Source organism: Grampus griseus (genome assembly GCF_964374135.1).
Source record: "Grampus griseus genome assembly, chromosome: 11".
Lineage (NCBI taxonomy): Eukaryota > Metazoa > Chordata > Mammalia > Artiodactyla > Delphinidae > Grampus > Grampus griseus.
The window spans coordinates 78,441,914-78,461,962 of record NC_139005.1 but is presented as its reverse complement, the minus strand read 5'-3'; the positions used below and the strand labels follow the sequence as shown (position 1 = coordinate 78,461,962).

Below are 20,049 nucleotides of genomic sequence, written 5' to 3'. Positions count from 1 at the left end.
TTCATCTAAAGTAACTTGAAAACTAGTGGAGAGGATAAAATAAATATACAAATAAATAAAACAAAGCTCATTTTGACAAGTGCCATAGAAGACATAGGCAGAATGTTACATGCATACAAGAAACTAAAGATCACATTCAGGCTTAGGAGGACTTCAAAAAACCACATGGAGAAAGATGTACCATATTAAATATACAGTGATACGGGTACTTGAAATAACAGTTTCCTTTAAAATTAAAACCAAGCACTCATATCCCAGGAAATCAATTAATATTGGCACTTACTTCCTTAACTACTCCTCATATTATGTGATCCCGAATTTGATCCAGAGCTAGACAATTAAGTTGAGCTTTCAATCCTGCCTCACAGTTCTGAGCAATGTTACTATCAGAAAAGCAGAGCTGAGACTGCATCAATCTATTCATCATTCAGATTATCCCAAAAGACAAATTAATATATGGAGGTTGGTCCTTTGTGGGCATATTAATTGCTTCAAGCCACCACTCTAACAATATTATTACTGTTGTTACAGAACACTTATGAATTTCTTTTAATGCTGCTTTAATTCCTCCCCTCCACCATCACCCTCTCCCACCCTACCGTACCATATCCCCAAATCGTGTTAACAACCTAGCAGCTCTGTAGTCTTCTCTAGGCTCATGTAATTATGCATGTGTGTGTGTGTGTGTGTGTGTGTGTATAAATGTGTGTGTGTATATATATATATATGGAGGGTTAATGTTATTTTACAAAATGATATTTATACACACCTTTCTGAACTATGCATCTCCCCTTCAAGCATGTCTTGTGAAAAATCCCTCCAAGTCTACAGGTATACCTCTAATTCATCATTTCTAATGGTTACATAACATTATTTAGTGTGAACCAATCATAATTTATTCAGCCATTTCCAGATTCTTCCTGTTGCACAGTTTTAAGGTTGATGTTTTACAATCTGGCAGTACTGGCCATCCTCCTGTTACTGCATGTCCTCTTTGTCCCCAGCTTTTTTGCCACCATCAAGAATGCCACATGGGCTTCCCTGGTGGCACAGTGGTTGGGAGTCCGCCTGCCAATGCAGGGGGCGCGGGTTCGTGCCCCGGTCCGGGAGGATCCCGCGTGCCGCGGGGCGGCTGGGCCTGTGAGCCATGGCCGCTGAGCCTGCGCACCCAGAGCCTGTGCTCCACAACGGGAGAGGCCACAACAGTGAGGCCCGTGAACCGAAAAAAAAAAAAGAATGCCACAATAAACATGCTTATACAGGGAATTCCCTGGTGGTCCAGTGGTTAGGACTTAGCGCTTTCACTGCCATGGCCTGGGTTCAATCCCCCAGTTGGGGAACTAATATCCCACAAGCAGTGTGGCGCGGACACACAAAAACAACAGAAAAAACACCCTTATACAAGCTCAGTTGCCAAAATGAGTGGCAAGTGAGGTGCCAGCTTTGAGACGACACCCAGCGAGGGTGAGGCACCATCCTCCAGGGCCCAATATACACTCTAAATCAGTGACCCTTATGTGGTACTGTGTTCCCAGCAGGTAGAACACATGGAACCAACGGGTGGAACTAGGGGTGATTTTAATCTATGGGATAAATTGCTAATAAAGGGACAACTGTGTTGGGTAAATGTACTTTTTAATTTACTAAAATCTTACTCTATGGTAAAAATTACTAGCAGAGGAATTTGTATGTTAAGTATATTTGCTTTTAATTTTACTTCAATTATATTCAGTTCAATTAAAATTAAGATTGCTTTACCAAATTTCAAAGCCAATAAAATTCACATTTCTCCCACCAATGAAAGGGAATGTCTTTGCCCCACATCCTCACCAGCAATAGGAGTTACAGATCTTTTCAACTCTGCTAGTGATATCATATTACTGATTTAATGTGCATTTCTATGGATATTCAGAACTTGAGTATCTTTTCATATGTTTTTTGGCTACTTGAATTTGCTCTCCTGTAAACTGCCTATTATTATCCTGTGCCCATTTTTTATTAGTTACTGTCAATTTGTAAGACTTTTTGTTATATATATTTACCCTCATCAGTGCTACTTTTCCCAGATCCCTAAATTATCTACTATCTTTGTTATGGTCCCTTTCGTCACATATGGGTTGCCATAAATATAGTCAAATGTGTCTTATTTTTCTTGTTATTTCCAAGAGTTCTATCTTGGTTAGAAAGTGTTTCCCAACCCTGGGTTGCATATGTAATCTCTCGGGTTTTCTTTTTTTTCCTAAAAGTTTTGGTGAAGTGGAATGCCAATTCCATCATATATGACATTCTCATCCAAAGTGAGGCCTATTTCTGGAATCTCTCCTTTGTTCCACTCATCTTTTCCTGCTCTGAGTAATACAATTTATTTTGAAACTCCTTTCCTAAGGTCTTCCTCATAGCTACAACCCACTTTCTGAGTTAAAGGCATCCTGAAGCAGTGGGATCCTGAGAATGACAGGGGACTACCCTGAACTCAACCAACTAAGCATCAATTGCAGGTGCTGTCCCCAGGGTGGTGTCTTTGCTGGAGCACACTAAAAGGGGTGCCTTGATGTGGCTGATGTTGTCTTTTCTATCCTATTGGACAGAAGTAATCTCCTATGGGGAAGAAGTATCAGAAGGAGTTCCCAGTCACACTGGGCAGACAAGAACATACATTTAGAGTCTTGCCACAGGGCAATGATAACTCTCCCACCCTCTGACCTAATATTTTATGAAAGAACCTGAACTTTCTGGACACGTCTCAAAACAAAACATTGGACCGCCATCAAAAAACCATGTTAATTGAACCTAATAAACAAGAAATGGTAAATACATTGCCGATGTGAGATGCATGTCCTCCAGAGGGTAGAAATAAACCCTAAGAAGAGTCAGGGGCCTGACACATTAAGGAAATGTCTGGGCCATGCTGAGACACTCCCTCCAAAGTAGGTCTGACATCTGGAATCTCTCACCTCTAAGAAGACAGAACAATGCCAGGGAAATGCTTTTGGGGTCCGGAGGAAGCATATTCCACATTCTGGAACACTGCTCTGATCCACTCACAAGTGACATGGAACTGCCAGCTATGAGTCTAGATTTTGGATTTTGGAGGCAGATCTCTTCAATAGCTGAACTATTGAGTTGGCCAAAAAGTCTGTTTGGTTTTAAATAAAAATAAGACACATTTTTCATTTTCACCAAGAACTTTATTGAACAACGAATTTATTAACCAAATGAACTTTTTGGCCAACCCAATACTTACTAGGTGGGGGGCATGTGAGAGAAGCAGGCATGTCTATGCTCCAGTTTAGCCCCTCCAAGGGGAATATTTGTTAAGTTACTGAAGCTCTCGGGTTAGTTTCCTCAATGGTGAATTAAACACTTTATACTTTGCATGAGTTCACTCATATCTTCTTGATTCTCAAAATCTGAGTCAATGATGATGGTGACAGCCAACGATGGTGATAGTGATGACTTTGTGTAAGCATCAGCAGTCAAATCTTACTTCTCTCATTGCTTCCTGTGGTAGGCAGAATTCTAAGACAGTCCTCAAGATTCTGCCCCTGGTGTACAAGCCCTGTATAATCCCTTCTCCTTGAGGGCGAGTAGGACCTGTGATGGGATGCTCGCTCTCATCACTACATTACATTATATAAGACTCCTCGTGCATCTTAGAGGATACTCCCCTGCTGGCCTGAAAGAAGCAAACTGCCATGTGGTGGAGAAGGCCATGTGGCAGGGCACTGGTAGCCAGCCCTTCAGAACTAAGGACCTCATCACACAGCCACAAGGAAATGAATTCTCTCAACAACCAATGAGTCTGGAAGAGAACCCAGAAGCTCAGGTGAGATCACAGCTCCGACCAATGCCTTGATTTTAGCCTGATGAGACCCTGATCAGAAGATCCAGACAACCTGTATCCAGCCTCCTGACCTACAGAGACTATGAGATAGTAAATGGGTGTTGTTTTGAGCCACTGAGTTTATAGTGATTTGTTAGGAAGCACAGACAACTAATATAATCCCTTCAGCCAGGTCCCACCTACCCTTTTTCCAAAAATTCCAACTCCATCACAGAGACATCAAGTCTTTTTTCTCCTGGGTCATCCATCAGTTTTTCCCCCTAGATGATGGCTTTCACAATATGCTTTGAATAAATATTGTTGTTTCTAACATTACAAGAACATAAAAATTGAAATAACTTAAAAAACCTAGAAAAGTATATTGCCAATATTTAAATATGGACAGCAATGGGGCTGACTTTTCAGGGAAACACATTTTAAGTCCTTATTTCTATTCACCCAGATATACACTTTAAATTATTAAGACGTTTTTCAGTTAACTCATGAAATTTCATAATACTTGCTCTTGACCTATTTGTACTTTCTAAGGACACATTGCTTTTTCTTTTCCAAAATGCATTATTGAGTTTCCTTTGTAAAATACCCTTATCTGGGTGGAAAAAAATACCCTTACCCGTACAACAGGTACCAAAACAATACTGTGATAGATGATAGGAGCAAGGAGGCCATAACATTGAGTAACAGCTTGAAGGGCATAACTGGAATCATTTAGGTAGTTGCTCAGTTCCAATGCCACTAATACTCTCTCACATTCAGTTAGTCTAGCAATCTGTAAAGGAACAGGTATTGTTACTCAAGTTGAACATCAGGTACTTAACTCATGTGTCTCTAATGAGAAGAAAGGATAGGAAATGTGATCCTTGTGGCTTAACAATAACAGGAAGGTTGATATAAAGAAAAACCTAAATTCAGGAACAACTCTAACTCCCCAATAATGCTACATATGGATGACACGATCTTAGAATTAAACTTTAGAATTTTTTATAAATTACAATACAAATACCACTAGTGACAGAAAAGGAACCAATCTTTTTTAATTGGTAAGATAAAATCTTGGCTATAGTTTAGGGAAAAAAATCTAGCTTTTTCAAAAACATAAACTATAACAAATAATAATTAAAATATAATATTGCTGTAATATTGGTCCTACATGATTAACAGTGTCTTATTTCCCTCCTGGATTTGTGGGAAAATGGTAAATTTACTCTAGACAAAACTAAATCTTCTATTATACTTCTGCTACTGTAAAAAAAAAAAAAAAAGGTAAATTTTCAATAGACCAAACTAATCTTCTGTTATACTTCTGCTACTTAAAGTAAAATGTAAAGTTAGGCTTTGTGTGATTAAACGCCACTTAAAAAGAGTAAGAATGCTATCTTATTCCTTATTTCTCTTTCTTGGAGAAAGATTTCATTATTTGTCTGTATACACACACAAGATTATGAACACAGAAAACAGTATGAGTGGTAACCAGAAATTTCCACACAGCAAATTATTATTAGAATGGTAGTCTAGCATTCTGGAATTCACTTAAGTACTTAAACATTGTCCTTATTTTCAGACTAGATTATGAAAAAAAGAAACTAAATGCAATGTATTAGGAACAGGTAGATGGCTGTGAATGCTTGGGCTCTACAAGACTGTGAACTTGTCTTAGGCAAAGAATCATGTTTTTTTCACTTTCATATCCACAGAAACTGGCACAGTCTCATGTAACAAGTTACTGGTTAATTAATTAATGAATAAGTGGATGATAGGAAAAAGCAACTGTAAAAGAAAAAAAAAATAAGGCAAAAGTCTCCATATACCTAAGGTGAGTAAAGAAGGAAAGAGAGAAAAAGAAGAGTGAAACTCAATCTAGATTGAAAAAAACAATGTAGGATTGTTACTAAAAGCAAGAGCATTGTAAGCTTGCTGATGTATGAAGAGCAATGTTTATAAGCACCCTGAGGACCTATCAATAAGACGTAAGTTAAATTCTGCCTCTGCACAGGAATGCAATATTATAATTTTAAAGAATGTGGCAGACGGATATGTACCAACATGAAAATATGTCCAAGATATATTATGAAAAGTGTTTAAAAGGCAAATTTCAGAACAGCAAGTAGATCATGATTCCATTTTTGTAAATAATAACATATTTGTCTATGCATACTTTTAAAAATTGGAGAAATCACATGAAAACAATAATGTAGTATTCTTAGGGGCAATAGGACTACAATGGGTTTCACTTTATACTTTATACATTTTTGGATATCTGAATTGATACTACTTTTATTCAGGAAAAATATATATAAATTGAAAAGAAGGGAAAAACACCATGAACTCCAGCCTGTGAAACCTACATACAATATCAAATAAACCAGCACAATCATGCAAAGGCCTCTCAGTCCATTCACAAGCCAGGATATGCAATCCCCAAAGAACATAAACTTGAAACATCAACCAACACAGGGAAATCAGCACATGTGCAATCACTTTAAATCACTTACTTGTTGAGAGGCGAAAATCTCATTGCCTTTAATATTATCACAGAAAAGATTTTCTTCTTTAATTTTAATGTCACTTGTTACAAAAATATTTCTAAGAAAAAGATATAAGAGAATTGAAGAACTCTCTGCCAAAATATCTGAATGTAATCTGCAAAAAGAAGTAAATGATGTTACAGGTATACATTGATTTAGCATGTGAACTCGACTTTTTAGACTGATTTGTTCTTAATACCGACACAATGATCCCAAGACAGCAGCACAAGTTTATGGAACAAAAGTCTGTGGAACAGTTGCTCTTGCACAGCTGTTTAAACTGAAATTAAAGACTATTCTTAACAAGCTCACAACTAAGAAAATTAAGCTGTTGACATATTATGTCATGGATACATAAAAATAACTACTGGTTCTGATATATAAAGTTCTATTCTATCAATATAATGAAATCGCTAGATATTCAGAAGTTTGGGAAATAGGTCCAATATTTCAATCAATAAACTTTCTGAAAGTGAGGGTTATTTATAGCAAAATCAGCCACGGTTAAAGAGAGGTAGAGACAGAGAGATTTGGGGTGGGGCGGTGGAGGGGCAGAGTTACTTCTAATTATCTTTTCTAAATCACAGTCAACAGCGCCAACCACTGGCACAACCGTGAAATCTGTAGTCTTCCTTCTTTGTTTCCATAGTCCCTTCCTTGCCCTTAAGCCTTACTTGGTGACAAACCCTCTCTCCTAAGCTTCAAGTCCCTCCACTCTCCATACCCTCTATCCCTATAAAACGGGAAAGGATCGGACATCAGTAATTCACACCTGAAGACGATCTGTTTCACCACCATGTTAAACTCCGAAATTGTCTTTGCCCGGAGACTTTTAGTTCTCCCGCTTCTGCAACTCATATCTAAACTTTCTTTGTCCTCGCCACGACCATGAGTACCTAGACGTACACAATGAGTCCAGACTATCGCCTCCCCCTGGCTCTATTTCCTCCCCTACCCAGCTCGGGCTCTGGTCAGTCATTTCCATAGTGACCTCTCTAGCACTTCAGATTCTGCACCCCTTATTTTATGCAATAATCAACTTGCCTGACCTTGCATAGATGTCACCGTTCGACTTTTCTATCCCTGCCACAATGGTCAATCATTCACTTATTCATTCTCCTTATTCCTTTTTTTTTCCCCACTCAAACTGGCATTTGCTCAACACCTACCATGACACTATTCTAGGCCCTGGGATATAAAGATGAATCAAATGTAGCCCTCAGCCATAAGGAATGGGACTCTACTACAATGCATGTTACATAACATCAACTGAGTCATTAGTGATTCTCAGCAATACTTCGTTTATCCCTGATGTCTCCTTGTTCATATTCCCCACAGGAAATGATCTGAACCCCCTGTTCCCCATCCCATGTGCTCTGATATCCTCCTAGCTCTATCACCATATATCCTCAGGCTCTCCCTCTCCGCTGGCTCCCTTCTCTCCATCCTCCAAAATTCTTTCCTTAAGCCCGCCTTCCCCCTCAAGCCTCTGCCCACTTTCCTCTTATGTTTACCACCAAACTTCACAGGAGTAGTCTTTTCTTGTTACTATTCTCCATTTTCATTTATTCCTTAGCCAATTGCAAAACGCTTCTGGCCCATCACGGCACAAAAATGGCTCTCTTCAACTTACCAATGTCTTCCTAATTGCCAACTCTAAAAGCCTCTTCTCAGTTTTCATCCTACCCAACATCTCTGCAGCATTTTCTTGAGCAACTGCCCTGCCTGACCTTGCACTAGGATATAATACTGCTGGCCAGTCCCTCCGTGGTGACGTTCTCACTTCCCTTGGCAATGCACTTTCCTGGACTTTCACTTCCAGAACTGATCCTTTTCAATTTCCTTCCTTGGTTCCAACTCCTGCTTCTGCCTCTTAAATGTAAGCAATGCCCAGGGTTCAAGTCCAGCCTTCCACCTTTTCTGCTAAACAGTCATTCCCCGGGTGATATCACTCGTCAAAATTTCAATGATGACCTCAATGGACAGTTTATATTTCCATGTCTCTAGCCTTGACCTCTCTCCTGAGTGTGAGCACTAAATATCCAACTACCTACTGGACATATATCTACAAAGACGTCCTGCTGGAAAAACTAAACTCCAAATATCCCCAAAGTCATTCTCTTCCTCCAAAAACTTATTCCACATCTCAGGTTCCCTTAGTAAACCTCAGAGGCTTCCCATCACTGGAAATCCCAGCCAACTTTCACTCCTTCCTCTTATCCCCATGAATCACATAAAATCTTCCAGACCTGTCTCTTCCTCTGAAAGCCCTCTCAAATCCATCCCCCATAGCACTGAGCATTCTTGTACATAGTAAACACCAAGTCTACGTTTGTTTAATTGAATGGAATTATACATTTATGTGAATAAGCGTTACCAATGCCTTGCCTCATCCAGCATTTGCATTTTTAAGCTTATTGTCTTTGACTGAGGGGTGAAGGATTTGTCTTATTAATTTCAGGCATTAACAAGCAGGTAAAGGAGACTGTTGTTGAACATGTTGAGACGGGCTGAAATTACACCAATGCTCATTTCTGATGCTGCTTTTAGACTCTGGTTTCTTAAGGAAAAATGGCAAAGGATGGCCTGTGGCTTTACATGGCTTCTACAGGCCTATTTTCAGTTGATGGTCTAATCCTGGGAGCCTCCTCAAGCAAAGGAAAAGCCTTCTTACCCCAAGAGTCCATCCATCAGACCCTAACCTTAACCTCAACCTGACCTTGCTCTGTTACAAAGGTCCCCAATGCATATTCGTGTTTTCTAGTATATAACTGACATTACTTTGGTTAGTATTTGGTATTTTTTTCCATAACCTCATTACCTTATATTCAGAATGTATCCATATGCTTCCAGTGTTTTTTCTGATTCTAACACAGAAGTTTCTAACAAGGACTCAAGCCTTTGGAATATACACACTTACTAAAATACTTATTGGAAATAGTTTTACATGGACCATCTTAACATGAAATTGAAAATAAATTAATTCTAGGCTTCACAGCCAACATCTATATTTTCAATAAGCAAATTAATATTTTTAAAAGAATATTTTGAATTACCTTCTGTGTGTAACAGTCATTATATTGCTTAAACTAATAATGGATTGGTCATCCTGAAGTGGTGAAGCAACAAAATAATCCCAAACTGGGGAGAAAACTTTCTTAGACAATTCATAGTTACCAATCTGATAGGCGACCTGCAGCAGAAAGCACATTACCTTAAGCATTACTTGAATTTGTGAAATGTGTGTTTTAAACAAGAATTCTGAGAAGGTCCTATCGCACACTAATTTCATACAAAGTTATTCACATTTGCTGTTCCGCTCTACGGGGCCACAGCAAGGTAACGACAGCCACTGGCAAGGGAGACAGACACATTTTGAAATCTCTTTTATTTCTAAATTGCGTGGAAATGTGAAACTCTGTAAGGATGTTTCGAATGCTCATAAGCAAAACAAAGATCACATCTGAGCCAAATTAATTTCATTCCCATCTATCTCGGCAGTGCACTCCATTTACTACAGACACTGTTCTAATGAACAATCTGTTCCAAAAGAAACAATCAGATTTCTCAAACCCAAAATAATGAAATATACTTCATTCTCCTCTGGTTCTGATGCTTTCCGAGCTATTGTGCAACAAAGGGTTCACAGCTGAAAAGAGTGAGGAGTAAAAGAGAGACGCTTCCAAGAAGCCATCCTGTGTTTTAACACGTTCAACATTCAGCAAAATAGCTGATTTCACTGGTAAAACCTAGAAGCTCAGGAGAAAAATAAAGTCATCACCTTACCTATCTCTTTGAGTAGAACATAGTTCTTTAAATACATCTCTAAAGATCACTCTATACAAATATGTATAACAATATAAAATCATACCACATGAGCTATGTGCTGCTTCAAATCCTTAGTGGAAGCAGGTAGGATGTAAAGTATTAATAAATACATTAAATTAAGTATGCAGATGACATGTTGCTAGACTGTATTCCACACAAGGGAATAACTTACAGGGCCAGAACTTTTAAAATCTGCCAAGTCAGTACTCATAATCAACCAACCAGTAAACTTTTATGAAGTTTCTACTCTGTGCTAAGCACTGTAAAGATAGATTCTTCAAAGCTTAAAACGATCTCATACGCCATGAAACTGTAATCAAGTTACAGACGTAAAACACATGAAATCACAGAAAAATTGCAAATAACAACATCATAATTGTGGAAACTTAGAAAAGGAGAAATGAAGGCTCTAAGGAGGAATCAGGGCTTGAGGTGAACCCCAAGGCAGGGATAAAGTTCTGATGGGCACAGTTTAGACAGAAACTCAAAAAGGTCCCATAATGGAAATTGCCACAGTGCCTTTGAGACTGGAAAGACAGGTCAGAATTTCAAGAAAACTAGGCAGTATGATTGGTTAGGTAAAGTGGGACATGATTTCAGAAAGCCTTGAAAATCAGGTGGAAGTATTTAAAGATGTCAAGTACTAGACCAAGCACTTTACCAGCAATGCTGTGTTGACTCCTCATTGACCTCTATGACCATCCCTGTTTTTCAGATGAAGAGACTGGGGCGTTGACAAGTTGAATAATTTGTACAGAGCCTGATAATCAGTAAAAACAATAGTAGAGCCAAGACTTAGTGTGACAGATGAGGTCCCTTCTTTGGGCCACAGTGGTAAAATGAAAAAGTTGGGCTAAGTGGTCACTAAAACACCATTATAATTCTAAGATTTACCGTGGAAAATGGTAACAGGTGATGTGTAAGGGAGTTGGTGAAACTATAACTGAATGCTCTTTCCTTTTAAAATATAGCCTTTTAAAAACAGTGTTATTTCTGGGTCACTTTGCTGTACAGTAGAAATTAGTGTAACACTGTAAATCAACTACACTTCAATTAAAAAAAAAGAGGGAAAATGTAAAAATGTTATTCAGTCAGTGGACATTGCAAAACAAGAAAAGATGCCATGATAAAACTAAGGTCTGTAAATTCATGAGTCTGTGTGGGCTAACAGAGAAGTGCTGTGATAACCAGCCAGTTCAAAGATGGTTGACTAGTAGTCACCCATAGGACCGACGTTAGGAGTGAGGTTAAAATGAGAAAGAAGCACTAAACGACTAATGAGACAATTAAGCACAGGAGAGACCTCCTCCTTGATACATGACCTTCACACTTGGCTTCTACAACACATCCCTTTTCAGCTGCCTTGGCAGGCTCCTCCTCTTTTCCCCTCTCTCATTATGTTAGCATGCCCCAGGGCTCAGTCTTTGGATCTCTTCTCTCTCCTGTCTGCACTCCTTTCCTTGGTGCTGTCATCCAGCCCCATGGCTTTAGTTGTCACATGACTACTCTCAAACCCCTCTGCTGCCCAGCCCTCTCTCCCAAACTCCAGATTCATACATCTAACTGACTACTCAAAAATTCTCTCCGAATATCTAACAAACATCTGACCTTAACATGTCCCAAACTGCGTTTCTGATCTCCCTCCGCCCCAAATCTGTACCACTCACACCCTTCCCCAACTCATCTGAGGTCAAGTCTGTCCACCCACCCACTCACCTTTTACCTCCCTAAACAATCCTTTTGGCCCCTCTGCTCAGTCATTCTGGTCTCCTTGCTGTTTATATTATACCAGGTGCACTTCTGGAAATCTGGAATCCTTCAGGCTTTTGTTCTAGCTCCTTCTGTGGAATGCTCTTCCTCCAGAGAGCCACTCCCTCACCTCCTTCAAGTCTCTGCTCAAATCTCATCCTCCAGATGATGCCTTCTCTGACCACCCTACTTAATACTATACTCTACCTTCCTTTCCCCCAGTTCACATTTCCAGTTCCTCTGACCATACTCTACATTTTCCTTCCACAGAACTTACCTTCTAATATACTAGATAGTTTATTCCTTTACTGTGTTCATCGTTTATTACTTACCTCTCACCACGGCATTTTGCTCACTTCGCTTAGAACAGTGGTTCTCAAAGTATGGTCCCTGGACCATCAGCATCTGCATCACCTAGGAACTTGTTATAAATGCAAAATTCTCAGGCCCTACCCCAAACCTAGTGAATCATAAACTCTGGTGGTGGGACCAGTAATCTGTTTAACCAGCACTGCAGATCATTCTGATACAAGTTTTAGAATCACTAGCCTAGAGCAATGCCTAGCACAGAGTAAGCACTCAATAATAAGGTGTTAAATGAACTTAAAAATCCTCTTTTCCTGATAATTTCCCCCTACCTACAGAAGAGGACAGCCAGCAACGGTACTATACAATAGCATGATTGACTGGCCCAGGCTGAGGGCCTGACCCAAGCTGGGTGTTTTATAGCCCCCCCTGCAAAGCAGGATGGACCCCCTACACACACCCAAAGTTTGGTTCTGATGTTAAGGCTGATGACACTACATGCACCAGGAGAATTTGAGAGAAAGTTTATTATTCACACAAGGGCCTCCCAGGGAGAGTCCCTTGGGCAGGCAGAGGCAGGTCTGGGATGGCTTTGGGCAGAGCAGAAGGAATGGGTTGGGCTTTGATTAGTGGCTGGAGGATAGGACTGGGTGAAAGTTCCTGCCAGTTGGGACGTTTAAATTTCCTGCAGGCACCAAAGGAGAAGGTGAACTCATAGACCTCCCTATCAGCCTGCTCAGATGTGGGGCTACGGGAAAAAAGAAGGCTGAGGTTTAAAAACAAGTCAACAGCCAAACATTAAAAATGAGTTCAGACTCTTTCTTACATTGGGTGAGCCAATCAGAGTCTCTTTTTCAGGAGTTTGGAATCAAGATTAGAACACAGCTAGCCGGTCGGTCCCTGTATATGACTGAAACTGAGGAATACACAAAAAAGTTCAGGGGCTGCTATTTTCCCTCCCGAGATGGAAAAGAAAGGAAAGTCAATATTTAAAAAGAAAAAGAAAGCAGATGTAGAGAGAGAGAGCCAGAGGTATGAGACTTGGAGCTGCCTGGACTTTGCAGCCTTCCCAGGGCCAGGCTGCATTCCCCCAAGCAAGGCTTTCTTGCAATCAGGGTCTTAGCTGAAACCATAAGTCAAAATTATCTAAACAAGGGTTACTGTTGTGGTGATGAGATTGATTTAAAAAAAAAAAAAAAAAAACAAGAGTTCAAAGGAAGAAGAAATGATACCTAGCATAGAACCTGGCACAAAGCAGACACTGAATTCATCAATAAACAGATGAGCAGAGAGGGTGGTAATGTTCAGAAAGAGGATAAGAGGGAAAAGAAGATTTGAACCTTCTTAATGAGATTTTTAAATGGGGATGACTACCTTTTACCTGGTAGCCCTATTTTTTTTTGAATGGTCATAGACAAAAGGCAAACCTCTATTAACAAAAGAGTTTCAATGAATTCATACATGAATTGGGAAAGAAAAGTATGATTTTTAGTTTCCTTTCTCCTGCTACCAGCATCAAACTCTACTGCTCATACTGATCATCACGACCAGCAGGGCAGCACCAACCCAGGCAGAGAATAGATGGGAGAGAGGTGGGCTCTAGAAGGACTTGGCACATGTTAGATGGTGAACACATGACTTCCTTGGAACCTGGACAGATCAGTAGAAAGGCATGAGCTCATTCAAATGTCAGGCTTACCATCTACTACCAGAGTAACCCTGGGTAAATTATCAGTACTTAACATCCCTAAGACACCCTTTCTGGAATAAAATGGGATTGGCAGAAGAAGGGTTAAATTAATCTGTTTCTTCAACTTGAAATGAAAGTAATGATACCACCTCATAGAGTTACTGTAATCAATGGAATAATGAATCTTAAAATGTCTATCACACAGTTTTTTAACAAATGATATTCCTCACTTCCTTATCTCAGCAAGCCATTGTGCCCACTCACTATTTGATTTAGTAGTTCAATAATCCAGCAGTATGTGGCATTTGGTCTTGTATTCATTTTACAGATAGGGAAATTGAGACCAAGCAATTTGCCTAAAATCCTAAAATCCTGCTCACAGATTTCTAACTGTCTATATTTTATATCACATTATCTAGCCATTTCCAACTTAAAAGGGAATAATAAAAAGAAATGAGCCTATAAAGAGGTGGAAATTGGATAATATCTGTAGATAATATATAATTCATAAAGTTTCCTCAAAAAATTTTCCAGATAGCCTAAACTAGTTTTCTACATTAATGGAAAATCCAGTGAAGATTCACCTGACTTTACTATTGTTTATAGAAAAATGTTTAGTCAAAGTACAACCTAAAACACCAAACCAAGTTAATCATAGGCATTTAGTGAAGTAACTCCATATTTTACTATAAAATTTTTATAATATTTTTTTAAAAATAGAATTATCCTGAAACTAAAAACTAGCCACTCTCATGAAAAATTGTAATTTTTCACTGCAATTCCAAAAGAAAGGTACCTTTTCCTGATAAAACTTGAAAGCTTAAACTCAAATTTTAAATTAAGGAGGAAATTTTATGAGGAAATTCTGCTTTAGCCACTTAACATGATGAGAGAGAATGCTCATAAACTGTCATAAATGAACTCCAGTACTGCAAATACAGTATCAGTAAAGAAACACAGGTCATTACTTTATGACACTTCTCATTATCCTAGCAGTATAGCTTGGACTTCCTTTTATTAACTTTCAGTGAAAGTTCTGCCAAATAAAGCGTGAGAGTCAAACCACTCCCTGGAGAAAAATTAGACCTTGATGAAATATTCGGTCCCTCACTCTGAAATAACTCCATCGCTGCAAATTAGGAAATATATTAGATGCCAAAGAAATCAAAACATCAGAAAACCATGAGCCAATATGACACACTAAACCAATGCCAGACAAATCCTAGCAATTCTGTCAATTAAATTTTCTTTGAAAAATATGATAATATAAAATTCCAGTAAGACCTTAGCTTATAATACTAATCAACTATTAAGAGGAAAAAACGGCACAATAGAAATGTGATAAAATTTAGAAGAGCCATCAGCTCTACAGCCAACCATAAACTTAAAATTACAGGCTTGAGACTTAGGTCAATGAGTCACTTTTTCTAAAATCGCATTCACTGGTGACATGTTTTAAGTCAGGCAATCATTTCAGGAAAAAATGTCAATTCATGAGTATATCTATAATTAAGAACAACAATAATATTCATTAAGCGCCTACTGTGTTGTAAGCGTTACGGTTAAACATTTGACATGCATAATTCCATTTAATACCCATAATAGTTCTGGGAGGTAACTACTATTATTATTCCACTTCACAGATGAAGGTTACTTGCCCAATGTCACACGGCTAATGTGAGGACCTGAAACTTAAACTCAGGTCTGTCTGTCTCTATGAACCCAGAAACTTCACTTCTATATACTGATACTAAGAAAATAATCATGGATGCAGGTAAAGATGCTCAACATCACTAATTATTAGAGAAACAGAAGTCAAAACTACAATGAGGTATCATCTCACACCGGGCAGAATGCCATTATCAAAAAGTCTATAAATAAATTCTGGGGAGGGTGTGGAGAAAAGGGAACCCTCTTGCACTGTTGGTGGGAATGTAAATTGGTGCAGTCACTATGGGAACCGGAAGGAAGTCCCTTAAAAAACTGAAACTAGAACAACCATATGATCCAACAATCCCACTCCTGGGCATATATCAAGAGAAAACTATAATTCGAAAAGGTACATGCACCCCAATGTTGATTGCAGCACTATTTACAATAGCCAGGACATGGAAACAACCCAAGTGCCCATCAACAGATGATTGGTTTAATGTGATATGTAAATACATACACACACACATACACACACGCAATGGAATATTACTCAGCCATAAAAAAGAATAAAATATTACCATTTGCATCAACATGGATGGACCTACAGATTACCATACTAAGTGAAGTAAGTCAGAAAGACAAATACCATATGATATCACTTATATGTAGAATCTAAAATATGGGGCTTCCCTGGTGGCACAGTGGTTGAGAGTCTGCCTGCCGATGCAGGGGACACAGGTTCATGCCCCGGTCCGGGAAGATCCCACATGCCGCAGAGTGGCTGGGCCTGTGAGCCACAGCCGCTGAGCCTGTGCATCCGGAGCCCGTGCTCCACAACGGGAGAGGCCACAGCAGTGAGAGGCCCACATACCGCAAAAAATAAAAATAAAAAAATAAAATATGACAGAAATGACCTTATCTACAAAACAGAAACAGACTCAGAGACATAGAAAACAAACTTACGGTTACCATAGGGGAAAGGGAGGAGGAAAGGGATAAATTAGGAGTATGGGATTAACAGATACAAACTACTATACATAAAATAAATAATCATCAAGTATTTACTGTATGGCACAGGGAACTATATTCAATATCTTATAACTTACAATGGAAAATAATCTGAAAAGAATACATACATATATATAATTGAATCATGTTGCTGCACACCTGAAACTAACACAATATTGTAAAACAACTGATATATATATTTTTATTGAAGTATGGTTGATTTACAATGTTGTGTTAGATTCTGGTGTACAGCAACATGATTCAGTTATACATATATATACACGTATACTTTTTCATATTCTTTTCCATTATGGTTTATTACAGGATACTGAATATAGTTCCCTGTGCTATACAGTAGAACTTTATTGTTTATCTATTTTATATACAGTAGTTTGTATCTGTTAATCCCAAACTCCTAATTTATCCTTCCTCCACCCCCTTTCCCCTTTGGTAACCACAAGTTTGTTTTCTATGTTTGCGAGTCTGCTTCTGTCCCATAAACAAGTTCATTTGTGTCATATTTTAGATTCCACACATAAGTGATATTATATGGTATCTGTCTTTCTCTTTCTGACTTACTTAAGTATGATAATCTCTAGGTCCATCCATTGCTGCAAATGGCATTATTTCATTCTTTTTTATGGTTGAGTAGTATTCCATTGTGTATACATATACTACACTGTGATATATTTTAAGATGCAATACCATGCAGATGTTAAAAATTATGTTTTGAAAGAATACTTAATGGAATGGAAAAAAGTCAATTATGTATTAAATGGAAATATCAGATGTAAAATAATACGTACACTATGACTAAAATTATATATTATACATAAATTCACATACATATGTGTATATATTTCTATGTACATATTGTCTGTAGATATATATATGTGTGTATGTATACATACACACACAAAGAAAAGCATATCTCTGGATCAGGGTTGCTCAACCTTCGCACCGTTGACATTTTGGACCGGATAACACTTTGCTGGGAGAGGGGTGCTGCCCTTTCCACTGTAGGGTGCTTATCAGCATCCCTGACCTCTACCCTCTAGATGCCAGCAGCACTCCTCTAGATTGCGACTACCAAAAATGTCTCCAGACATTGACATATATGTCCCCCCAGGGGCCAAAATTGCTTCAGCTTAAGAACTGCTACTCTGGATGACAGGAAAACAGATAACATTTATTTCCAAAATTTCTAAAATCAATGTGTGTTGCATTTAAAATCCAGGAAAAAAGTGTTATTGTAAAAAGCAAACTCATGAATACGAGAAGGAACGATTTATATTTTATGAGACTAAACTGCAATCATGGAAAATATATATTACAGGAGCTTTAGAATATCTGCTGTGACTGTTTTTTCATCAGAAATTACTTAGTAACTGCTTAACGGGAAAAAACAGAGGAAAAAATTAGAAGAAATCTTTTCTACCTGTGTTAGTAACATCCGAGCAGTAACAGCAGAAAGAGGTGGGTAAACCAGAATTGGTTTAGTCGTCTCCCCAATAGCATCACCAATAAGCTTTCCATTAGAACAATAAGCAGCAATTGCAAAGATATATTTTTCATTGGTTTCTAAACCTTTTACTTCAAAAATGCTTTTGCCATCAGCCGGTATCTATTAACAAAAACATATTTCAAGTTATGCATGGAAAATTAAACGGGTCTTTAAAAATATAATTAAGTGACCTCTTTATGTTAAGGGAAGAAAACCTTTTTCATTTACTGTTGGATTTTAGTTATGACTCAAGATGAAATCAGACAAATTCACTGAAATAATGACTACATAAAGGAGAAAAATGAACAACACTCAATTGTCATTAATGAGACTTTTGGTAAGATTTCCTGACATTGAGGTTTTTTTAATTCGACGTACCGCTTCTCCCGAGTTTGGGAGATGATTATTGTTCAGTCTTACTTTTCCATAGCTCCCTTCTGCTTTGCAACCCAAAATGCAGTACCAGGAGACCTGCCACGGAGAGAGATGAGCCCGTCATCTGTTTAACAAAGCACTCAATTTCTTTTATCATGATGTGGCAAAAGGAATACTTTTCTACATAAAAATATAACTATTCAAGTTTTAAAACATGAAACCTAAGTTTATAAAAATACTTAGATTTACTCTTTAAAAAAAGACAAATATAGTTTACCTGGGACCACCAAGACTAAAATAGTATTCATTATTAATTATTTTTAACTACTATTAAGTGAGCAGTTCCTATGTGTTAAGCATTGTTAGGAAATTTACATATATTTTTTCATATCTGAAACATCCCTATGAGATAGGATTTCTATTGCTATTTTGCTTTACAAAAGATGGAGATGCAGAGACATTCAATAACTTGCCCAAGATCAGACAGTGGCAGGGAGTGACTCCAAAGATGACATCATCTTGATGAAAAAAAAGACCTACTCCGAAATGATTTTCATGTTTTATTTAATAATATGGGACAAAAAGCAGGTAGTAAAAAAAGCAAGATACTAAACTGTAGTATTTTAAGTAAAATGTAAAAATACATATGAAAAAGCCTGGAAGAAAATGTTCCTAAATAAGAATAGTAGTAGAGTTCGGATGATAAAACGGTAAGATTACGGGTAATTTTTTTTCTCTAGTTTATAAATTTCCTGAAACATGATATTCTTTTGACAATTCTTAAATACAGATGTAAACCAAAAGCAAAATGCAAATTACACAGAAACAATCAAACTTAAACTTGATTAAATGGTTAGACAATGGTCTTTTTGCCAAGATGTCAAAATAATGGAGATTCCTCATGGTACTGCACTATTCTCACTGTAGGGGGTAAGGGAGAGAGTTGATACCTAGGGAAAAGCATTATTAGGAGCCATACTGTCCAGGGATTAGTGATGGAAGGGTTGTCATCACTGTGGCATTCCCTTTTCCCAAAGGCTCCACCTCACAACATCTCAACTCCTAAAATGGAAAATAAGGGAAATGTAATTGTCTCTAAGTAGCAACTGCCTCTTACAGCTTAGCCCGCTAATTCTTCCTCTGGGTCAATGGAAGAATCCTCATTGTATCTTGTCTGCACAAGTAGTTCTCAACTCTGACTATGCACAAGAATTATTTTTTAAAATACAGTTTGTACAGAATCAACCATTTTTTAAAATTACATATACCTAAGCCTGCCTAGTCTCAATGAATAAGACTGTCTGGTACAAATAGCCGAAGTTTTGTGTTTCCAAAGAAAATTTCTCAGGTGATTAAAGAGCATTAGGAAAGGCAGAATTTCGAGGACAAAGAGAATGTTGAAGGAATTTGGAACCTGGAGGCCAGGAGAAAAAAAACTCAGCTGAATCTCAGAAAAATTTAGAAACTACCTTTCCTTGATTTTTCATGCAAAAAGAGTACCATGGGGCAGGGAGGGGGAAGGCAAAAGATGGTGTTTTATGACTTAGATCAGCGGTCCCCCCTCTTT

At 38.2% G+C, this 20,049-nt stretch overlaps 1 protein-coding gene across 1 annotated transcript in view; it reads right to left on the bottom strand.

The window, feature by feature from the left end:
• CFAP54 (cilia and flagella associated protein 54) overlaps positions 1 to 20,049 on the bottom strand; it is a gene marked incomplete at its 3' end in the record, with an annotated part of 310,342 nt that overhangs the window by 205,346 nt on the left and 84,947 nt on the right. Inside the window, exons 21-25 of the mRNA XM_082667031.1 lie at positions 18,486 to 18,578; positions 18,042 to 18,227; positions 9,426 to 9,562; positions 6,337 to 6,484; positions 4,458 to 4,613 (exon numbers count right to left, since the gene is read on the bottom strand). Of these exons, the coding sequence (XP_082523157.1) occupies positions 4,458 to 4,613; positions 6,337 to 6,484; positions 9,426 to 9,562; positions 18,042 to 18,227; positions 18,486 to 18,578 (720 nt within the window). The remainder of the gene's footprint in view (positions 1 to 4,457; positions 4,614 to 6,336; positions 6,485 to 9,425; positions 9,563 to 18,041; positions 18,228 to 18,485; positions 18,579 to 20,049) is intronic.